Consider the following 23096-nt stretch of genomic DNA (forward strand, 5'->3'; position numbering starts at 1 on the left):
CTAGAAAAGAGTATTTAATACATTGAGAAAAGATGTAATATATTAAATAGTTTTCAGTTTGTCTTTACAAATCCTTTAAGCATTTTACCTGCCTTCCAACAGCTAAGACATGGGATTTTATCTGTTGTACAGTAGGAATAAAAAGATAAGATGTTTTCTTTTGTTTTTGAAATGGAGTCTCGCTCTGTCACTCAGGCTGGAGTGCAATGGCACGATCTCAGCTCACTGCAACCTCCGCCTCCAGGGTTCAAGTGATCATCCTGCTTCAGCCTCCCGAGTAGCTGGGATTACAGGCGGCCACCACTGTGCCCAGCTAATTTTTATATTTTTAGTAGAGACGGGATTTCATCATGTTGGCTAGGCTGGTTTCGAACTCCTGACCTCAGGTGATCTGCCTGCCTCGGCCTCCCAAAGTGCTGGGATTATAGGCATGAGCCACTGCACCTGGCCAAGATGTTTTCTTAAATTAATATTTTCCTAAAAGGTTTTATAGCTCTTAGGTAATACTCTTAAATCTTTTCCATATCAATATCTAATTAGTGCATACCAGGGCTCAGAAAAAACTTTATTTTATTTAGGCCATACCCATATGTTACATGGAGACAAGACAGCAGAGTCTAAAATACTATATTTTGGCCAAAAAATATATGTTGAAATCCTGAACTATATGGATTATTCATCCTGTAAGAGAAAACATGCCTTCCATAGCCAAATCATTCTATTTCCCCACATATGTAAAAATTTTGGGCGAGGCATGGTGGCTCACACCTGTAACCCCAGCACTTCGTGAGGCCAAAGCAGGAGGATTGCTTGAGGCCAGGAGTTTGAGACCAGCCTGGGCAACATAGTAAAATTCTGTCTCTATATTTTTTTTAAAAGTTAAGAATTAAAAAATACATAAAAATGTCACTAGACCCTTCACCAGAACATTTTAGTAGATTTTTGCTAACTCCAAAGCTACCTACAGACTGCCTAGATTTTTTCAGTTTCAGTCTTACTACATGTAAGACTACAGGGACAGTTCTTTCATTTACAGTTCCATCAAACTAGATTTTTTTAAGTGATACATCTTCTTTGCATTTTCTGAATAGCACATTTAGATATGGTAAGACCTGTACTAACCAAGAAACTGTCAAAACTGCTTTTGATTGGCATGGGAATTTAGACTCCATGCTTTCTTTCTGCAGGTTTGGTGAGAGGACTGGTGGAATGGAGTGCTTCTTGCATAACCATCCCACGAAGGATGCTCACTATGTATCTAATAAAGACAGATGCATGTGAGGTCTTTTAATTCAATTTCTCTTCTCCAAGGGAGCTTTGTTTTAGCAAATAGCAGTAATTCTCCACACCAGTGTAACTGCTTTCCAAAATTAACAGATGTTTCCTGTACATTCTGGAAGCCTGGTCAGTGGGACACTGGTTTACTCAAAATGCAGCTGGATTCTGACTTCACACAAGCAAAAGCAGTGTTTAACCTGACCACTGTTTGCTCAGATGTGACTACTTAATTTGTGCCAGGTATCTGCTGGGGCCAAGGATACAAAGGTGTTGTAATCTCTCACAATATTTATTCTTACATAGTTGTCCCTGGGTATCTGTGGGGGATTGGTTTCAGGACCCCCCACAGAGACCAAACTCCATGGATGCTCAAGTCCCTTATATAAAATGGTATGGTACTTGCATATAAACTACATATATCCTCCTATATACTTTATTTATTATTATTATTTTGAGACAGAGTTTCGTTCTTGTTGCCCAGGCTGGAGTGCAATGACACGGTCTCAGCTCACTGCAACCTCCACCTCCAGGTTCAAGCAATTCTCCTGCCTCAGCCTCCCAAGTAGCTGGGATTATAGGCACCCGCCACCATGCCTGGCTAATTTTTTTGTATTTTTAGTACAGATGGGGTTTCACCATATTGGCCAGGCTGGTCTCGAACTCCTGACCTCAGGTGATCCACCTCCCAAAGTGCTAGGATTACAGGCATGAGCCACCACTCCCGGCTCCTCCTGTATACTTTAAATCACTGTTAGACTACTTATAACCACCTAATATAAATGCTATGCAAATAGTTGTTATATTATTTAGGGAATAATGACAAGAACTAAAAGTCTAAAAGTCTGTACATGTTCAATACAGATGCAACCATCCATTTTCCCCCAAAATTTTTCCAATAAGCAGTTGGGTGAATCCATGGGTGTGCAACTGATGAATACGAAGAGCAGAATGTACATGTATTTTTTAGGGGGGAAGCAGAGGGAGGTTAACAGTGTTATGATAGAATGATGAGTTGGTGCTGTGCAACAGTAGAAGACCAAGGAAAGGGGTCCATTGTACTGTTTGATATGTAGTTAAAATCAATAGAGTAAATGTTAGCTATTTTTATTATACCATAAACAGGATATGCCAGGCAATATACTAGAGAAGGGAGTGGCAGCACAATGTACAAAAATTCACTTCCTCATTCATTCTTTCAATAAATATTTACTAAGCACCTACTATGTGTCAGGCACTGTTCTGGGCACTGAGGACAAGGCAGTGTAACAAAATTTAGGATCCCCCATCCATGCAGGCTGTTTTCTAGTAGGAGAGACACATAAGCAAACAAGTAGATAATATACTGACAAGAAGAGGCAGTGTTAGAAAGGAAGAACGAGATGAGTGGATGGAGAACAATGGGGAAGATTGGGAGGGGAGTGTATTTTGTTACCTTTCCTACATTGGAAGGGGAGGATTTCCACAAAAGGTAGCATGTGAATTAGGTCTAGAAAGATGAAAAATTCTCTGCCTGGGAAAAGGGTTTTTTAGGTAGTGGAACAAAGCCATGAGAGAAGAGCATGTTTTGGAATGTAGAATGTGGTCAATTTTGTGTAGATGGGCAATAAGATGATCAGACTGGGAAGGCAGACTGCCATAATGTGATATTACTGCACACCTGTCAGCATTGCTAAAATAAAAAACAGTGACAACCACCAAGTGCTGGTGAGGTGTGCAGACACTGGGTCACTCATACATCGCTGGTAGGAAACCAAAATGGTATAGCTACTCTGGAAAACAGTTTGGCAGCTTCTTATAAAACTAAACATGCAATTTCCACACAACCCCCAATTGCACTTTTGGGCATTTATTCCAGAGAAATGAAAATATATTCACACAAAAACCTGAATATGAATGTTCATGACAGATTTATTTGTAAAAGCCAAACAGTGGAAATGGCCCAGATGTCCTTTAAGTGAAATACTACTAATACTTAGCAATACTTAGCATTAAAAAAGAAAAAGCTATTGGCATACGCAACAACTTGGATGGCTCTACAGAAAATCGTGCTGAATTTTTTTTTTTTTTTTTTTGAGGCGGAATTTCACTTTCATCACCCAGGCTGGAGTGCAACGGCATGATCTCAGCTCGCTGTAACCTCTGCCTCCTGGGTTCAAGCAATTCTCCTGCCTCAGCCTCCTGAGTAGCTGGAATTACAGGTGCCCACCACCACGCCTGGTTAATTCTTGTATTTTTTTTTTTTTTTTTTTTGAGACAGTGTCTCGCACTGTTGCCCAGGCTGAAGTGCAGTGGCGTGATCTTGGCTCACTGCAACCTCTGCCTCCTGAGTGCAAGCTATTCTCCTGCCTCAGCCTCCCAAGTAGCTGGGACTACAAGCATGCACCACCACACCCAGCTAATTTTTATATTTTCAGTAGAGACAGGGTTTCACCATGTTGGCCAGGCTGGTCTCAAACTCCTGACCCCAGGTGATCCACATGCCTCAGCTTCCCAAAGTGTTGGGATTATAGGCATGAGCCACCGTGCCTGGCCCATGCTGAATTTTTTTAAAATGCCAATTCCAAAAGGCCACATGCTATATGATTCTATATTTTTATTATTTTATGTTACATTTTATTTTCTACTTTATTATTTTATATTTTATTTTTATTTTTTTGGAGACAGGGTCTCACTCTGTCACCCACACTAGAATGCAGTGGCATGATTACAGCTCACTGAAGCCTTGACCTCCTGGGCTTCAGTGATCTTCCTGCCTCAGACTCCCAAGTAGCTAGGACTACAGGCATGTACCATCACACGTTTTTAAATTTTTTGTGGAGATGGAGTCTCACCAAGTTGCCCAGGTTGGTTTTGAACTCCTGGGCTCAAATGATGTTCCTTCCTTGGCCTCCCAAAGTGCTGCGGTTATAGGCATGAGCCACTGTGCCTGGCTGTGATTCCATTTTATATAACTTTTTTTTTTTTTTTTTTGAGACGGAGTTTCGTTCTTGTTGCCCAGGCTGGAGTGCAGTGGCATGACCTCAGCTCACCACAACCTCCGCCTCCCAGGTTCAAGCGATTCTCCTGCCCCAGCCTCCTGAATAGCTCAGATTACAGGCATGAACCACTATGCCTGGCTAATTTTGTATTTTTAGTAGAGTCGGGGTTTCTACATGTTGGTCAGGCTGGTCTTGAACTCCGGACCTCAGGTGATCCGCCCACCTCAGCTTCCCAAAGTGCTGGGATTACAGGCGTGAGCCACCACGCCTGGCCTTATATAACATTTTTAAACAACAAAACAATCTGAAATAGACTAGTGGTTGCCAGGGGTTGCGGGGAAGAGGTGGGAGGGGGGTGGGTGTGGGTATAAAAGGACAAGAGGGGTCTTGGTGGTGATGGAATGGTGAAGATGGAGATGCAAACCTACACATCTAATAAAATTATATAGAATTAAATACACATGTGAGTACAAGTAAAACTGGGGAAATCTAAAGATCAGTATGGATTCTTTCAATGTTAATATACTAGTTGTGATTCGTTACTATAGTTCTACAAAATGTTACCATTAAGGGAAACTAGCTGAAGTATACTAGTTTTCTCTCTCTATTGTTTCTTTGCCACATGTGAATCTACAGTTGTATCGATAAACATTTCAATTAAAAACAGTAATAAACCACATTGCAAATTCCTCCTGGGTAAGAACTATCCTTAATTTCTATGCTGTTTTTTCACTTCCACTTCCAAATGCCGAGAGCAGCCTCAGATAAGGACATAATCAGAGGTAATTTATTTGTTTGCTGGTTTTCCTGAGGGGACATGAAGTTTACTGACTTCTATAAAAGTAAAATCTATATTTTGCTATAAATTCTATATTTAAAATGCCATATAAATTCTATGAAATAAAATATAACAATCCAAATCTCTCTGAAGCACCTGATTAGCTACAAGGGACTAAAATCACCTGGCAACATCCCCTCTAGCAGGTAAAATGTCACTATGTTTACATGAGAATCAGAGATCTCTGAAATCAACTGTCATTAGGTAGGAATCTCAGCCAACGAATACTGGCAGATTGAGGCCACAGGACTTCACCAGGCTCTATAACAAAAGCCTTCAGAGCAGCATCACACCACTGTCCCTTGGCCATCCTCTGTTTTGTTTTAGCATAAAACACAGGGAAAGGCAAGAAACAAGTGATGAAAGGCAGTGAAATGGACACGTACCTACACCTGTAGACTACAAACTGAAAGCCTATACTTATATGCCCTTTGACAACGAAATGTCCTGGCAACCAGGCCAATTGTGTAGCTATCTGTGGATAGATTTTAATTTGAGAGGAAAAAAATTACAAATTCATTAAAAAGTCAAAATTATAGGATATTTTAAATAAAATACAGTTTGAAGGGGCCGGGCATGGTGGCTCACGCCTGTAATCCCAGCACTTTGGGAGGCTGAGGCAGACAGATTACCTGAGGTCAAGAGTTTGAGACCATCCTGGCCAACATGGCCAAACCCCGTTTCTACTAAATACATAAAAATTAGGCAGGCGTGGTGGCGCACGTCTGTAATCAGCTACTTGGGAGGCTGAAGCAGGATAATCGCTTGAAACCGGGAGGCGGAGGTTGCAGCGAGCTTGAGATCACACTGCTGCACTCCAGCCTGGGTGACAGAGCAAGACTCTGCCAACAAAACAAAACAAAACAAAACAAAACATTTTGAGTAATTTCATATTTTTAAATCTACCTTTAACAGCCAAGTACAGTTTTTTAAATCAGTTTGGCTCTACAGAAGCCTGTTACATAATTAGCACAGTAACAGCAGGTTGTGCATAGAAGGAAGTTATTATTTATTTATTTAGAAACAGGGTCTTGCTACGTTGCCCAGGCTGGCCTTGAACTCCTGGACTCAAGTGATTCTCCCACCATGGCCTCCCAAAGTGCTGGAGGCCACGCCCAGCTAATTTTTTGTCTTTTTAGTAGACACGGGGTGTCACTGTGTTGGCCAGGCTGGTCTCAAACTCCTGACCTCGTGATCCGCCCACCTTAGCCTCCCAAAGTGCTGGGATTACAGGCGTGAGCCACCGCACCTGGTCAGAAGGAATTTAAACACACTTTGTATACTATGACTATGGCATTTATTCACTTAAAACAAGACAAACCAAGTTCAGTTCAGCATAGACAGTATTAATAAACATGCCAATTTTTTTCTTTTTTTTTTTGAAACAAGGTTTTGCTCTGTCATCCAGGCTGGAGTGCAGTGGTGCAATCTCGGCTCACTGCAACTTCTGCCTCCCAGACTCAGGTGATCTTCCCACCTCAGCCTCCCAAGTAGGCTATAGGTACATGCCACCATGCCTGGCTAATTTTTAAATTTTTTGTAGAGACAAGGCCTCACTATATTGCCCAGTCTGGTCTCAAACTCCTGCCTCAAGTGATCCTCCTGCTTCGGCCTCCCAAAGTGCTGGGATTACAGGCATAAGCCACCAGACGCAGCCAGATGACAAATTAAAAAGTCACAAAGAGGCATCTCAATCCATTTTACCTTGGAAGTGGATTCAGCAAGCCTTTTGGGAGACAGGGTCAGTGACTATAACCTGTGTTCCAGTAATGCTAGCAGTGGTTTGCCTAAGAACTTCTCTCAACTTATAGCCAGACTGAACATGCTCCCTCATCCAGTATCCAAGTCCTACTCTCTCACAATTCAAAATGCTCAGGCCGGGCACAATGGCTCATGCCTGTAATCCCAGCACTTCGGGAGGCCGAAGTGGGTGGATCACTTGAGGTCAGGAGTTTGAGATCAGCCTGGCCAACATGGTGAAACTCCGTCTCTACTAAAAATACAACAATTAGCCAGGTGTGGTGGTGCGCACCTGTAATCCCAGCTACTCAGGAGGCTGAGGCAGAAGAATCACTTGAACCTGGGAGGTGGAGGTTGAAGTGAGATCACGCCACTGCACTACAGCCTGGGCAACAGAGCAAGACTCTGTCTCTAAAAAATAAAAGCAAACAAACAAAAAGAACCCCAAAAGGCTCCATAAAGTCTTCCTCCTCTAAGAAATCTTCAACTAATTAGAGGGAACATATCACCTGCGTCTTCTGGGGGAATATACCCCTACCATTCATTTAAATCTATTTTTTTCCCTAAGTTAGTAAGGGTATTATCTTATTATAAAAAGTATTTTAGCCTTACAAAATATTTACTTTGGGGACCCATAAACAACGATTATTAAATAAAAGTGCTTTAGACGTCAGAATGTACTTGACAGAGAGAACAAAATGAGGAACAGGGATAACTGGTTAAAAAAAGCAGCTTTCATGTAAATCAGTGGGGAAATATGAGACATGCATAATCCTTTCTATGCCATTAATGTCCACATGCAACTAGTAAATGACAGGAACCATATTTAACTTGCTTTGAATAGCAGCCACCACCTACTGGACTAAATGCAAATATGACGTAATGAATTCAGTTTCCAACCTTTGAAACACCTATTACCTAACCACAAGAGCTTTCCAATCAATGAGTTCTTCTTGCATGAAAAATCTGGGGTCTCTAAAAATGCTCATTAATTTCTATTCATATCACTGCAGGTGTCTCTGTGTTTTCCCTCTAAATAGTGAACAAATTAAAGACAGAAATATTTTGTCCATTGTGGTCCCTTGGGTAGAAGGTTCACAGACCTCTACCAATATTAATAATAAAAAATAAAATAATAGTGAAACCATGGCTCACAGCAAAGCACAACATCAACATGTTCTGATTAAATGTCAGTCTGTCTCAGGATCAGAAAACTTGGTTCCATACTTCAGTTTATCTACATGTTAGCTCTGTGCCCTTGAGCAAGTTATTCAACCCCATTAAGTCTTAGTCTCCTCATCTGTAAAAGAAAACAATAATATCTATCTTAAAGGACAAAAGGGACGAAATGGTACATGCAAGAGCTCCTAGCATAATGCTGGCATATCGGAAATCTTGAGTAAATCCAAGCAATTACTATTTTTTTTTTTCTGTTTTTTGAGACAAGAGTCTCGCTCTGTTGCCCAGGCTGGACTGCAGTGGCGCTATCTCTGCTCACTGGAAGCTCCGCCTCCCAGGTTCACGCCCTTCTCCTGCTTCAGCCTCCCGAGTAGCTGGGACTACAGGCGCCCGCCACCACGCCCGACTAATTTTTTGTATTTTTAGCACAGATGGGGTTTCACCGTGTTAGCCAGGATGTTCTCGATCTGACCTCGAGATCCACCCGCCTCGGCCTCCCAAAGTGCTGAGGTTACAGGCATGAGCCACTGTGCCCGTCCACGATTACTATTAAGCCTAAAATTCATGCTATTTATGTGAACGGCACTTCTAATCCTTCATCTTGTCTGGTTTATAGACTTTTGGTGAGGTGGAGAAAAAACTGGATTGATGGGGAGTCAGTTTGGGGGAAGAAAGTTTTGTTAACGTGTATTAGTAGCATCAGATTATTTGTTTGCTGAAAGTTTCTGCCTAGTTTGATTATTCACCTTGCTGAAATCACCATTTTAAAAAGAGCCATATAATTCTGTGTTCATATGCATCTGTGTGTGGGGCCTTCTTCCTGATAGCAGTAATAATACTGTTATAAAAGGAGAAAAAAGTGCAATGATGCAAGTAAACCTGAACCTTTGTGCAGCAACTAAGATCACTTTTGTCTTCTAAATTTTGCTCACTTTCTCTATAATGCTTCCACCCCAGCATTAGAAGCTCCCGACTGGAGCTCTGGTTTTGGAATTTCCCATTTCTGTAGTGTGGGCAAAGTCGACAAGTCTTTCTGGGCTTTGGTTGCATCAGTGAGTGAAGAGACTTTACTGCATGATTTATGATTCCTTTAGTTCTAAACTTTAATGATCCTAAGACTATATTTAACCTAAAATCATTAACAGACATATGTTAATTTCTAGGTTTTTTCAAACCACTTGATTACAAAACAAAACAAGAAATCCTTATTTTTTTTTTCTTACCCCCAGACTTCTAAAAGACCAAGATTTCAGAAACTTTTGTTATGAAGCAAATCATACCTGGACTTGTAAACGATTTCATTATCTATCCCTACCTTCCTCCCCAGTAAGAAGGGCAGTAGAGATGGACTGTGCTTTATCTGCATGTTTTTAGTGGAGCTATGGAAAGAAAAATTAAGTAGTGGAATTTTTTTTAGATGGAGTCTTGCTCTTTTGCCCAGGCTTGCTCAATCTTAGCTCACTGCAGCCTCTGTTTCCCATGTTCAAGCAATTCTCCTGCCTCAGCCTCCTGAGTAGCTGGGACTACAGGCACGCGCCACAACACCCAGCTAATTTTTGTATTTTTAGTAGAGACGGGGTTTCACCACGTTGGCCAGGCTAGCCTTGAACTCCTGATCTCAAGTGATATGCCTGCCTGGGCCTCTCAAAGTTCTGGGATTACAAAAAGCTACACTTCTACATTGAAATCTCTTTCTTCTTGGGACTGTGGGATACATCAAAAGACCAAAAGAAAGTTAGGGAAGGCGGGATAAGCTACAAATTATTCCTTCTTTATACATTTTGTCGACTTAAAATTACAGTTGCCAAACAATTCAAAATCAGAACTGCTTTTCAGATATAAAACAAAACAGGCTATTCTATTAAAAACCATATCTACTCTTTAATTTCTAATGTTTCATACGATACTAACATATGCCAAAGTATGTCAACTGTTATAAACGTTATCAAGAAAAACTGACTTCAAAAAATAAATGATCTAAGTAAAACATGAAGTTTTCGACAGAATCCACAGGAGCTAAAAGAACAAGCAGTTACACCATTTCAAACATAAAAAGCCTAAATGTGTTTGTTTTCCTTTTTATTTTTACGGAAACATTAGGGGGAAACTGGTTTTCTTTGTTCAGTGTTTATTATTTCACCTTTCCTGCATCAGAAACCAAAATACTTTGATAAATGGGAGAGTCTGGTAAACAGACCCTTGAAGATGAGGGCTCAGAACCACTAATCCATCGCATTTCCATCGCTGTTCATTTTTCATGAAATCACTTAACCACCATAACTCAATTTCTTTGCATATAAAAGGGTAACATAGCAACCTTACTCCAATTCCTGCTTATATAGAACCAAAAGGGGGCCTATAATAAATGCAAACAAGAAGGGCTGAGAAACCTGGGAAAGAAAACTGAAAGAAGATAGCTGTTCTTCCCAGAAATACAATCATCATATTTACTCCACTGATAGTCTATTTGGCCACTCCTATTTTTATTGCTCCAATCATAGATTATCTCTGCCTGCTGTCAAAACTACTTACAAATACAGTTTTTTCTCCAGAGATCCACAAACACAATTACCAGAAGCAGGCTAAACCACCGAAGTAGTTTTTCCATACCACCCAGAAGAAAGTAGGTAGTTCCATTCCTGAACTTAAGACACTCAGCATTAAAAAAAGGCCAGTACTTCTTTGTAGCTACCCACACCCAAATGTGCTATAACACGAACTGTTCTTTGTACCTAACATAGTTTCAAGAAAGTATTAAAATAAATAGGCTGATATAAACATGTCTAGTCTGCTTTTTTTTTTTTTTTAAATCCAAAAGGGCTTCCCTACAGACCAAATTTATCTATGCGATTCTAGGGATAATGAATTTTTAAAAAATGTCTAGAAGAACATAAAAAGCTATCAAATGTAATATACAAGCACAGGCATTACTTATGAATATGTGAATATGAATACTCATTCCCTTCTATAAAGACACACGCCCAGATCTGGAATTCCCCTGAACCACCTGGAAGATCAGGGAGATAAAAGTTCATCTCCACCTCTTCCTCCTGTTCCCTTCCCCCTTGCTATTTCCCTCCTCAACACACTAACCTTTCCCTTCTTGAAGGCACCATCATTCAAGAGTCACAAAAGCCATTTATTTAACTTCACTGCTGTTTTATTACTGTCACAGTCTCATTTCCTATTACTTTCTATCACATTTTTCATATATTAGAAGCTAAATATGTTCTTGTGGGTGGGCTGGGAAAGCAACCCCCACTCAGTTATGACTACTGCAAAAATGCATTCTGATTTCCAAACACCCTACTGCTAGGTTTTATCCATTCCTTGACTGAAGGATGATTGTCTGATTACCTTTATATATCAGGTCATTACAAGAGTGCAAATACTTAGGAGAACATAGTGGGCCCTCCTTGTCACCCTCCCCACTTCTGCCCTTCCCAAAAGATTTACACTAGGGACATTTCTCTAGGACCTAGGTCAGAAATTCACTTTACAAAGCAACGTTTGTCTCACTGATATAACTAACTCAAATTTTATAAAAACAAAATAATCATATCTTTGGCTAAATTTAAGATTTTTAGATCTTTATTATTCAAGAACTTGATGAAAACACAGCAATGGAAAACTAGTTAGCTCTAAAAATAATAATGCAATCTTTTATTCTCCCAAAGTGTGCAAATTTCAGCTATCTCAAAAAAATGTTTTACTAAGCAGGACAGAATACACACACACACACACACACACACACACACACACACACAAACATCTTCTTCCATACATTTTTGTAGTCTATATTTTTTTCTTGTATCTCTAAAAATATGCCTCTAAAAGTGTAGAGTGACAGTCTACCACACAAAAACATACATATGGGCTGGCCGCGGTGACTCATGCCTGTAAACCCAACACTTTGGGAGGTCGAGGTGGGCTGACTTGAGGTCAGGAGTTCAAGACCAGCCTGGCCAACATGGTGAAATCCCATCTCTATTAAAAGTACAAAAAATTAGCTGGAAATAGTGGCAGTGCCTGTAATCCCAGCTACTCAGGAGGCTGAGGCAGGAGAATCTCTTGAACCCAGGAGGTGGAGGTTGCAATAAGCCAAGATTGCGCCACTGCACACGAGCCTGGGTAACACAGTGAGACTCCATTTTCCAAAAAAAAAAAAAAAAAAAAGATAAAATATCATTTATCTGCTTTGGCAGGAAATGAGACCAAAGTAACACAGCTGGACAAAATACTGCAATTTAATTCCTAATATTTAATTGATACTCTTCATAATACTTATTCCTAATTCCTTTTAAAAAAATGTGTTTCTCTTTTTTTTCATAGAGATAGGGTCTCACAATGTTGCCCAGGCTGGTCTCGAACTCCTGGGCTCGAGCAATCCTCCTGCCTCGGCCTCCCAAAGTGCTGAGATTACAGGCATGAGCCACCACACCTGGCCCCAAATTACTTATTAAAAGGAAAAAAGAAGAGATTTATTGCCAAGAAAGAAAACCCAATGCTTCCGCTGCAATTTCAAATGCAGGGTAAGTATGCAAACAAACAGATTTGCCAGAACTGTGTGGCTACGATTCTAACACGAGAAACACAAAGTTAAAGAGGCATAAAGATTTTTTATATTTCCTGAGCTGTCTCTGAAAATAACTTACAGGAAAGGGCTGCTGTTGGATATCAGTCCCAACCCCCACCTTCTAACTGTGCATAATCTTATCTGTGCTACAACAACATGGAAATGTTCATAGGCTGTTAATGTATACTCTAATCCTTACATTGAAATCCAACAATACCATGAGGTGGTAAATGTAACCAAAGAGAGAGGTCTTCTAGACTAGGTCTCCTGATTTACAATGAAAATCCCATAATAGGACTTGTAATGTCATTCAGCAGCTCTTCAAGACCAGTCTCAAATTTAAAATGGGGAGAAACAAAAACTTAGTACTTTCTTTCATCAGAGATGAGGGTATACTGATTCATTTAAAAGAAATAATTTTGAAGCTCAATTTATTTTGAATTCTGGTGCTTGAAGAAGACCAAAGATAAATCCAAACCTGTCAAATGACAGGCACTTCTGGGCAAAGTTTCAAGGGACAACAATCCACATTTCTGATTCCACTTCCTCTCTTCTCAGTCCCAGTTTGCAATCTGGCTCCTTCTCCAACAGCACCACTAAAACTGCTCTCACCAACATTAAAAAACAACCTCCTAAACACCAGATCTAATCATGCCCATTTAAAAAAGACTTGGTTCAAGTGTTGTCATGTAGGTGATGTTTTCTTTAATACCCTATTCAGGGTACAACTAAGAAAAAGACAACTAATTAGTAAAACCATGTATTATAAATTTCTGTCACCTCAATGGGCAGAAGTTCCTTGGGAATACGCATCACTTTTCACCTTTGAAAGTACAATGCTTGACATATAGTCAGTATCTGTGAAATAAATAAATTGAGGGTTTGCTAAGTTGCCTAGGAAAACCCAATTATCATACTTTTTCTTTGAAATGTTTATAATAAGAACAAACTGAAACAACACAGGAAAAACTTGGAATGTTTCCAGGGACAGTTTTCTTTATAGAATCAAGAAATCTGCCTCGATTTCAAAAAGAAAATTCCAACATTTGGACACTATTATTTTGCTGATTTGTCTATAGCCCTTGAATAAGGGTTACAGACAAAGGCTCAAAGGCTCAAAGTTTAGGAACTTCTCTCTGAACATCAAACTTCTTAAATAAAAATAGTAGTAAATGGGTACCCATCACCTGAATATCAATAAGATAGAAAGATCCTTTGCCTGCTGGCTATTTTATGTTTATTATATCTGAAACATTTCAAGGAAGAGGTCTCATAACTATACTCCCAAAATGTCAGAATAATCCAGAGTGGCTCACAGTTGCACTACCAACAAAACTGCCTCTGAGAACCCGGAGCGGTGACTAAATGATAACCTATCTGGAACACCTAAAGCTATGGTTTCTCCAGCCATGGGAACTTCCCTTCCAGTCTCCTTCATCTTCAGGTTTGGCTGTTCGTCCTTTCTCCTCTGGGGTTTCCCAGTGCCACTCCTTACACCCCCATCCAGTCTCCTCCTCTGGTTTCTTCTACTCACTCTGCCAGGCATCAGAAACTCAATTAGCCGAATGATGCAGTTAGCAAAGGAGAATGGGGACGGAAAGAGAGAAGGGATTGGAATAAGGAGAAAAGGAGGTAGAGAAACTCACTGCCTACTAATTCCCAGCCACTACCCTACCCTTCCCCCTTATCACTCCTGACGACTTTCAGTCTTCCACACTGCTCACCCAGCCCCCAGTTTCCTCATTCTTCCTTAGTCATCTCATCCTTCCCACAAACCCTGGGGCCCCAGGCCTTGCAGATTTGCTGCTCTGAGATCCCAGGTGCTTAACCCCACCCTGGCTACCGCCTCAGCCCCAGCTTGCATCACAGGGACACACGTGCATGCACGCGCGCACACACACACACACACACACAGTCAGAGATAATTCACCTCCCTTGGGCTGGGGTAGGGAGAGGAGTGGAGAGGAAGACAGGACAGTAATAGTTAATATAGCCTGGGGACTAAACTGAGGACTTCACCACCATTTCAAAACTGTTTCTTTGGGAAATACACTTTGATTTCCAAATTACCATGAACTTTTAGAACACAATCCTATTAGGAATTGGGGCCTGCCTACAATTACTTCCTGATAAATTGCAAACACGTTGTTATAAATTTATAAATGTTGGCTAGGCATGGTGGCTGATGCCTATAATTCCAGTACTTTGGGAGGCTAAGGCAGGAGGATCTCTTGAGACCAGGAGTTCGAGACTAGCCTGGGCAACAAGGTGAAACCCCATCCCTACAAAAAATACAAAAATTAGATGGGCGTGGTGGCACATGCCTGTGGTACCAGCTACCTGGGAGGCTGAGATGGGAGGATCACTTAACCCCAGGAGGTCAAGGCTACAGTGAGCAGTGATGGTGCAACTGTACTCCAGCCTGGGCAACAGAGCATGACTCTGTCTCAAAAAAAAAAAAAAAAAGTAAATGGTAAGCATTGGATTTATGAAACATCTATATTCTAAAGAATAAGACCATATGGGCTACACCCAAGTTTGTCAAAAGTCTGTTTACTAACCAGAATTTGGTTGGTCACATGTGTAGCCTCTGTAAAATTCATGATTCAGTGAATTAGAGCCCTGACCCAGACTTTCTTCCCTGAAGGTTGAGAAACTAAGACACCCTTGTAACGACCCCTGCAGAAAAATCTTAAATAGAGTTCATTTTCACTTTTTCTTATCATTTTAGAACCCCAGTCAGTGTACTGGATTTTGAATTAATTATTCTAAGGCACAGGTCTGTATTTTCAACAGCGAGATTACCAAACAGAACCCTTTGAGCTCACCTGAAATGTATGCCTCACTGTTCATTTATTTGATCTCAGGGTGTCAAGGTGTCCTCCTCAGGAAGACTTGAATTTCTTTTCTCCTCTATTCAGTGTTGTTTACAAGAGGAACAACCTCCCAGGCAATACTGTGATTCTGACCCTATGACTCAGGGCTTTTGATTCCTCTGGCACATTTTAGTAGTCTCAAGCCTGTTGCAGGCTCCCTGCTCCAGGCCTAAACAAAAGTCTCCTTGGAAAGCGAAATTCAAAAGCAAAGCTCACCCAGCTTTTACCAGGCTGCCCTACTTGACAGCCTATAACCTGTCCAAAGCCGCCCTGGTTTCCTGTGGCCTCCAGAAAGAACTCTCCTTATGCCACTGGCTGGCTGCGTCCATTAACCCCTCCTCACCAGCTTCCACCCAGTCGAGCAGCAGGGCCCTAACAACCTAAGCAGCATACCAGATAAAAAACAAGCTCCAGGATTGGCAGAGATAATGGTAAGCCCTTAGGGTTTACGCCTGATGGCCAACAGAAAACACACCCCAATGGCCAAACCTCCAATTTCAAGAAAAAATTGTACTCATTCACAAATAAAGTGATTTAAAAAAAAAAAAAAGAAAAAAATTTATCTTAGGCAAGGATAGTAGTATATTGTGAAGAAGCCAACCAAACTTATTACACACACAAAAAATGCAAAAGCATGTTAAAAAAAAAAAAAAGAAAAAGGATAGTACCAATAAAATGGTTCTACAGAGAAGAGCAATCCTGAAAACAGACAATTTGAAATATTTATGCCAAGAACCGGGAGTGGTGGCTCATGCCTGTAATCCCAGCACTTCGGGAGGCTGAGATGGGAGGATCACTTGAGCACAAGAATTTGAGACCAGCCTGGGCAATACAGGGAGACCCTATCTCTACAAAAAATAAAAAATAAAAATCAGCTGGGTGTGGTGGTATGCACCTGTGGTCCCAGCTACTTGGGAGGCTGAAGGTGGGTGGGGGATCACTTGAGCCCAGGAGTTACAGGCTGCGGTAAGCCTTGACTATACAACTGTACTCCACCCTGGGAGACAGAGGGGTGACCCTGTCTCCAAAGAGAAAAAAAAAAAAAAAAGAAAAAGAAGTATTTATGCCAAGGAAGGAGCTTTTTGCCTAGGTACTAATATTCAGGAAGCAGAAATATGAAAACAGAATGCAGCTGGCTGTGAGAAAAATTAGGCAAGGGAGGAAAGTCGCCTTTTTTAGGCAAAAGGAGGAAGGGCAGGAAAGACTGACTATGAGTAAAGAGAAATGCTATGAGAATATTTGACAGTTAAAGGAACTTAAAATAATTTACTTTACTTGGTACGCTGACTTGCTCGACAATTTTACTTATTCAATTCACCCAACAATGATTTTTTTTTTTTTTTTTGGAGCCTCCATGATATGCTTTGGCTGTGTTCCCACCCAAATTTCATCTTGAATTGTAGTCCCCATAATCCCGACGTGTCGTGGGAGGGACCCGGTGGGAGGTAATTTAATCATGGGGGCGGTTTTCCCCCAAGCTGCTGTTCTAGAGATAGTGAGTGGGTTCTCACAAGATCTGATGGTTCTATAATGGGCTTTTCAATCTTTCGGTCTGCACTTCTCCTTGCTGCCCCCATGTAAAGAAGGACGTGTTTGCTTCCCCTTCCACCATGATTGTAAGTTTCCTGAGGCCTCCCCAGCCATGCTGAACTCTGAATCAATTAAACATCTTTCCTTTATAAATTACCCAGTCTTGGATATGTTTTTATTAGCAGCGTGAGAACGGACTAATACACCCCACTATGTGCCAAGTATTTTCTAGAAAAGTCACATTTTAAGACTTGAATGTCAAAGACCTGAAGTTAGTGGACTAAGAACAATCTAAAGATTTCCAAAAGGGCCCATGTGCTTTTTTGTTAAACACAAACAAACATTAGAAATACAATGGAAAAGCTACCTATGCGACTATGGAGAGAAGGAAGCCGCTGCAGTGGTTGCTCCCTTGGCCTATTTTCATTCATTCCCTCTTAGACCCAAGCAACAGCTACTGATTCTACTAGGCCTCTTGCTTGGCTTTATCCAGGGCAAAGAGATGACTAGAACTCTTCATGGAGTTTAAAACCAAATACAGAACATCAGACATGCCAATAAATAGTTATACATTAAGACAGCCTGAGATGAAAAGATATCACAGCATAACTGGGTGGTCAGAATAGGAAGTAAACACTTCTGACTAGGTAACTGTAGAAGCTTAATGAAGCCAAAGACTGAGGGGGTGGATTATCGAGGATGGGCACGATTTTAGTAAGAGAGATGGAGTAGGTATTCCACAGGTAGGAAGTGCACATACAAAAGTGAGAAATAGGCCCAGTGCAGTGACTCATGCCTGTAATCCCAACCCTTTGGGAGGCAAAGGCAGGAGCACTGCTTGAGCCCAGGAGTTCAAGACCAGCCTGGGCATGATGGCAAAACCCTGTCCCTACAAAAAATACAAAAATTATCTAGGCATGGTGGCAAAACCCTGTCCCTACAAAAAATACAAAAATTATCTAGGCATGGTGGCATGCACCTATAGTCCCAGCTACTCAAGGAGGCTGAGATGGGAGGACTGCTTGAGCCTGGGGGGTCGAGGCTGCAGTGAGCCATGATCATACAGTGCACTCCAGCCTGTGTGACAGAGTAAGACCTCATCTCAAAAAAAAAAAAAAAAAATTAATTAAATTAAATTATTTTAAAAGTGAGAAATAGTAGTTACGTGTTTCCTGCATTTTTCCTATAGCCACTTGAGGTCTGCAATTAGCCATCAACAGGTAAAATGACCAATCTTCAAAGAGTGGTGAACTTCTAAAAATGTGGAGGTTCCACCTGATAAGGGCAACACACGTAAATGCCTGCATATTTCAGTAACTTCAGATTTCTTACACCTAGCAAATAAATGTCATTGAATTGGCCAATTTCCTGCCCCAGGTTTCCTGATATGACTTCTGAGCTGCTGTCTGGAGGCCCAGGACCTCTCTGTTCCACGCCTTCCTTGCAGCAGCACCTACATTGCCACTGGTTCAAATTCTTTGGATCGGTTACTAAAATAAATTAACCACTTCAAGCTTGTATTGCAAATACCCATTCCAACTGCATGTTAAAAGGAGGCTGCACATGAGAATAATTTAATACACATTTTCTAAACTATTCCTTCAACCACATGTTTTTCTTCCCCCTACATTCCTAACTCACCAGGCTGTTGAAGGTTAATTGCAACGATGTATGCAAAAGTGTCTGTCTGGCACCTGTTACCTGGAATGCTGATGTCTGGGTCCAAGCTGCAGCTGGCCATCTGTAGCTTCATACGGCTCTTCTACCTCATACACATTTGCATCAGCGTCCTCCATGCTGCTGGAATTCTGCCATTCCAACTCTTGAGTTTTCCGTATAGCCATAATAAATGGCAAGTTCTCGTACTCCGGTATTTCCTCATAATGGCGTATATTTTCATACTCCGGTGCACAGAGGCTTGTAACAGACTTGTAAGGTGCCTGAGATGATGACTCCCGGGAGAGCATTTGGTCATCCAAAGACTCAGCTCTCAGACCATTAGCTGCACTGGTCTGCCCCCGAGACTTCTTCCTCTTCTTTTGAGATTCCAGGCTATAGTTTTCTGTGGAATATGCCTTGATGGGTTTACTTCTCTTCTCCTCTCCTACCAACAAGCCTTGCCAATCACTTCCAATCCCCTTCTGCTCCCCACTGGAAAGATGGCCTATGGTGGTGTCTCCGAGTTGGCTACTCTTGGACCAAAATTTTTGAAAGTCACTCTTCATGAAACAGATGGAGAGTTTCATGCTGAGCAACTTTTTAAAAGAGTTTTTCTTTGTAGAGTCTTTGCAAGGCTTAGTGCACTTTTCCACATCCATAGCAGATAACGATTTTGCTCTGGGCTTGGTTAGGGCTGTTGAAGGCTCACTGTTTGACAATACGGTGACAGACTTTAAGGATTCTGGGTTCCCTGAAAAGGGTAAAATAGGATGAGGTAACTTCCACACTGGCTTTTCTGAAGCCCGTTTAGGCATATCAAAGGAGGATGACACACGATGGTTTGGGGCACACAAATGCTGAAGGTGATTTCTTTCTAGACTCTTCTCTGAACTTTTTTCTTCACTTGAAGGATAAGAACTTTTTTCCACAAGCTCCTCGGAGGCAGCCTTTTTAAGCACTCCTGTAGCAGGCAAGCTATGTCTCTGAGGTTTTTTGGGGACAATTCGTAGAGAATTTTCCTCTTTTATAACAGATTCCTTTTGCATTTGAGGGGCAGAAACTCCCAGGTTTCTCCCAGATTGCAAATGTTCATTGCAAGTTAATGTGAGCTGCTTAGGCAGGCTCATAGATAGGGTACTACGTCTTATAAAATCGGTCCCTTCGTCCACAGCAAGCGACATACTAGAACCATCTACAGTTGTGCTGTCAGAACTCAAATTAGAGTCTGTATCAAAAGAAGGTGCCATTTTTTCAAAGTAAGTTGTTTCATCACACATGGCTTTCTGTGAATTGACTAAGTCCTGTGTGTCACTGTTGGATTCCATATTCAATTCACTTTTATTTCCTAGCTTCATTTTATCCACCTGTTCCTGCTTACACAAAACATTCTGATGCAGAACACTGATTTTATTGATTTTCAAACTATTTTCTGTAAGACAGGAAGAGCTACTGTCTGAATTCCCCGGTTCTTCAGTGCTTTCACTAGGAGTATCTACACACTTTTGACGTAACAGACGAGCAGTTTGTGTCTTTCTGGGCTTGGGAGTTGGAAATTTTGGGGTATATGGTACTAAATGAATTTCTAAGGGACCAAGGTCTTTGACTTCTGATTTCTTACTAACTCCATCTGAAGATATAAAAGTACTCCTTTTCCCATTTTCCAGAGCCTGTAGTTCAGATGACTGAAAGCAATTATTGCTTTTTTCACTGTCATCCTGGCAAGTTTCAAAATGTTCACATTCATCACTAGGAAGCTGTAAGTGGCAACTGTGATGATCAGGAACTTTTTCAAAGCTGGATGGGGAAGGTGACAAATCCGCAAATTCAATTCTGAATTGTCCATTTGAATTACAGCCACCATTCATTTCTGGGCTGTCTGTGGGCCTGTGCTTCTGTGCGGAAATAGAAGGTGGCATTTGGTGTATTAAGGCATCTTTGAGCTTCTCTTCTAAAATGCTTGTCTTTAAAACAACCCCACCCTGGTTCTTGGCTTTTTCACCATACAAATCACATTTACTCCTAGTTTTTATAGTCAAAGTCTCATCAATTTTACTGTTTTCTAAATTTTCATTCATTTCCAGGGGCTCTAAAACAAGCTGCTTTACACACAAATTCTCTCTATGGCCCGGCTTATGGATACACTCAGAACTGCAGGAACACATTGGTAAAATATAATCACTGCTCTGATCGCCTTCATATTTACAATTAAAGTTGTCAGTGCTTTCAGCTAATTCCTGTTTATGCCCTTCCAGGTTCAACATGATTTTCCTTGATGGCGACTGACCAATGTCTCGAACAGGTGAGCTCTTCAGGACTTTTGGTTTTGGGGCTATTGCTGGTTTCATTTTCTTTGTTGACTGTGGAACACTAGAAATCACAATGTCGGGTTTAGGTGCAATAGGAGGTGGAGCTGGCTTATTATTTGCCACAACAAACTTAGGCTTGGGGGCCACTGGTGGCTTCTTCATCTCTAGAAAGGAAAAAATAATAATTTGATGTCAAAACAACCAAAGCACAAAATGATACATGATTAAATCTGATAGCATTTTTTATTTTTAACAATATGACCTTGACTTTTACTGAGTATGTTACATTATATAGTATCAATATTACTCCTGAAAATTCCTTAAATTGTCTTTCAATTCCATACATAGCTTTGGGTCTACTGTACATTTTTAAATAAATCCAATACAGTTTGTTTCTCCAACTTTGGAACTGGTTACCATATCTTTTTTTCTTCTTCTTCTTTTTTTTTTTTTTTTTGTGAGACAGAGTCTTGCCCTGTCGCCCAGGCTGGAGTGCAGTGACGCGATCTCGGCTCACTGCAACCTCTGCCTCCAGGGTTCAAGTGATTCTCCTGCCTCAGCCTCCTGAGTAGCTGGGATTACAAGTGTGCGCCACCACATCCAGCTAAGTTTTGTATTTTTAGTAGAGATGGGGTTTCACCATGTTGATCAGGCTGTTCTCGAACTCCTGACCTCATGATCCACCCACCTCAGCCTCCCAAAGTGCTGGGATTACAGGCGTGAGCCACCGCGCCCAGCCCATCATATCTTTCATTGACAATAAATGAAATAATTGACTTCAGTTTGGAACCCACATAGTAGTTCTTCAATTCATTTGCCAAGTGCTGAAAGTTGAATTTGCCTAAGTTAAATGTAGGATGCAACTCTTTAAACTTCTCATGTGAATAAGCAGTAGTAGTCTTCTATCTCAAGGATAATATAATTGAGTTGTATAAATAAATGCCTTTTATCAATGATCTGTCTACCTCAATAGATAGAGCCCCAAAACAATATTAAAAAAGGAAGACAGAAATCAGAAATTTTCTAAATTTAAAAACTGAAAATTAATTCTTTGGTATTATTTGAGGGTCATAATAAACCTGGTATTTCTTGCTGCAAGAATTACTGGTTGTGAATTTTCATTATATTCCTTCACGGAGCTCTATTTTTCAAAAAATCAATGTCTAGGTCCTACTCCAGAGTGAACTAGTTAGAGTTTCCAGGGATAGATCCTGGACATCTGTACATCTTTTAAGTTCCACAGGTGATTATGTTGTTTATCCCTCATTAACATCCACTGTTCTAGTACATTTAAAAGACAACCACCATTTCTAGTGTAGCAATTCTTCCTAGACATTATATATAAGGTATTTAACTAACACCTATTATACAATGCTGCATCGGTACAGATCTGCTCCTATACTATAGGAACCTAATAAAAGCTTTACACAAAAGACCTATAAAGTGAAAAGATAAATAAAGCCTGTATATCTGTAAGTTCCTTTACGTTCTTCCACCTACACTGTCATATTATTGATCATATTTCCCCAAGGAGACATGAGATAAAAAATATTTTATATTTTACTTTTATATTTGTTCCTTTGACAGGATCTAACACTTAATAAAAACTTAATTTACTGAAAAAACTTTTCAAAATATCTGCTGCAAAGGACTGCTGGATGTTGTTTAATTACTTGAATAGACAGGGGCTCTGATATTTCATTTGGTGATGACTTCCTTTTGAACAAAGGAAATTAGTCATGACACTTGGGAAGCTATTACACGGAACTGAGTTTTTTTAAAAGAAAAGGAGTAGGGTGCTCTACTTCCTTTTACCAACCAAGGAAGAATTCCCTAAATCTCTACTTCTATGTGTGCAATAAAGATTATATGGTGTATATGATGATATATGTCTTCTCACTCAATTTCTAGGTATAATGTCATCATCAATAAAAAAATTAATTATTTTCAAAATAATGCAAATTCCTATACTACATAATTTCAGATAGCTGTTCAATAAGCATAGTTAATTTTGTCTGAGATTTTTTTTAGGCAGAATATAACTGAAAAACCCTTCAAATCCTAGTGAGAAACCTAGTTGTAAATGTCCATTAAATCAAACCCTCCATTTATTAAGTCAAGTCTTAAATGAAACTA

The 23096-nt window shown here is 40.5% G+C and overlaps 1 protein-coding gene across 1 annotated transcript in view; it reads right to left on the reverse strand.

Annotated features, from left to right (window-relative positions):
* FGD6 (FYVE, RhoGEF and PH domain containing 6) overlaps positions 1-23096 on the reverse strand; it is a 135176-nt gene that overhangs the window by 107664 nt on the left and 4416 nt on the right. Inside the window, exon 2 of the mRNA XM_024257514.3 lies at positions 18697-21124. Within this exon, the coding sequence (XP_024113282.2) occupies positions 18697-21124 (2428 nt within the window). The remainder of the gene's footprint in view (positions 1-18696; positions 21125-23096) is intronic.

Source organism: Pongo abelii, chromosome 10 (assembly GCF_028885655.2).
Source record: "Pongo abelii isolate AG06213 chromosome 10, NHGRI_mPonAbe1-v2.0_pri, whole genome shotgun sequence".
Lineage (NCBI taxonomy): Eukaryota > Metazoa > Chordata > Mammalia > Primates > Hominidae > Pongo > Pongo abelii.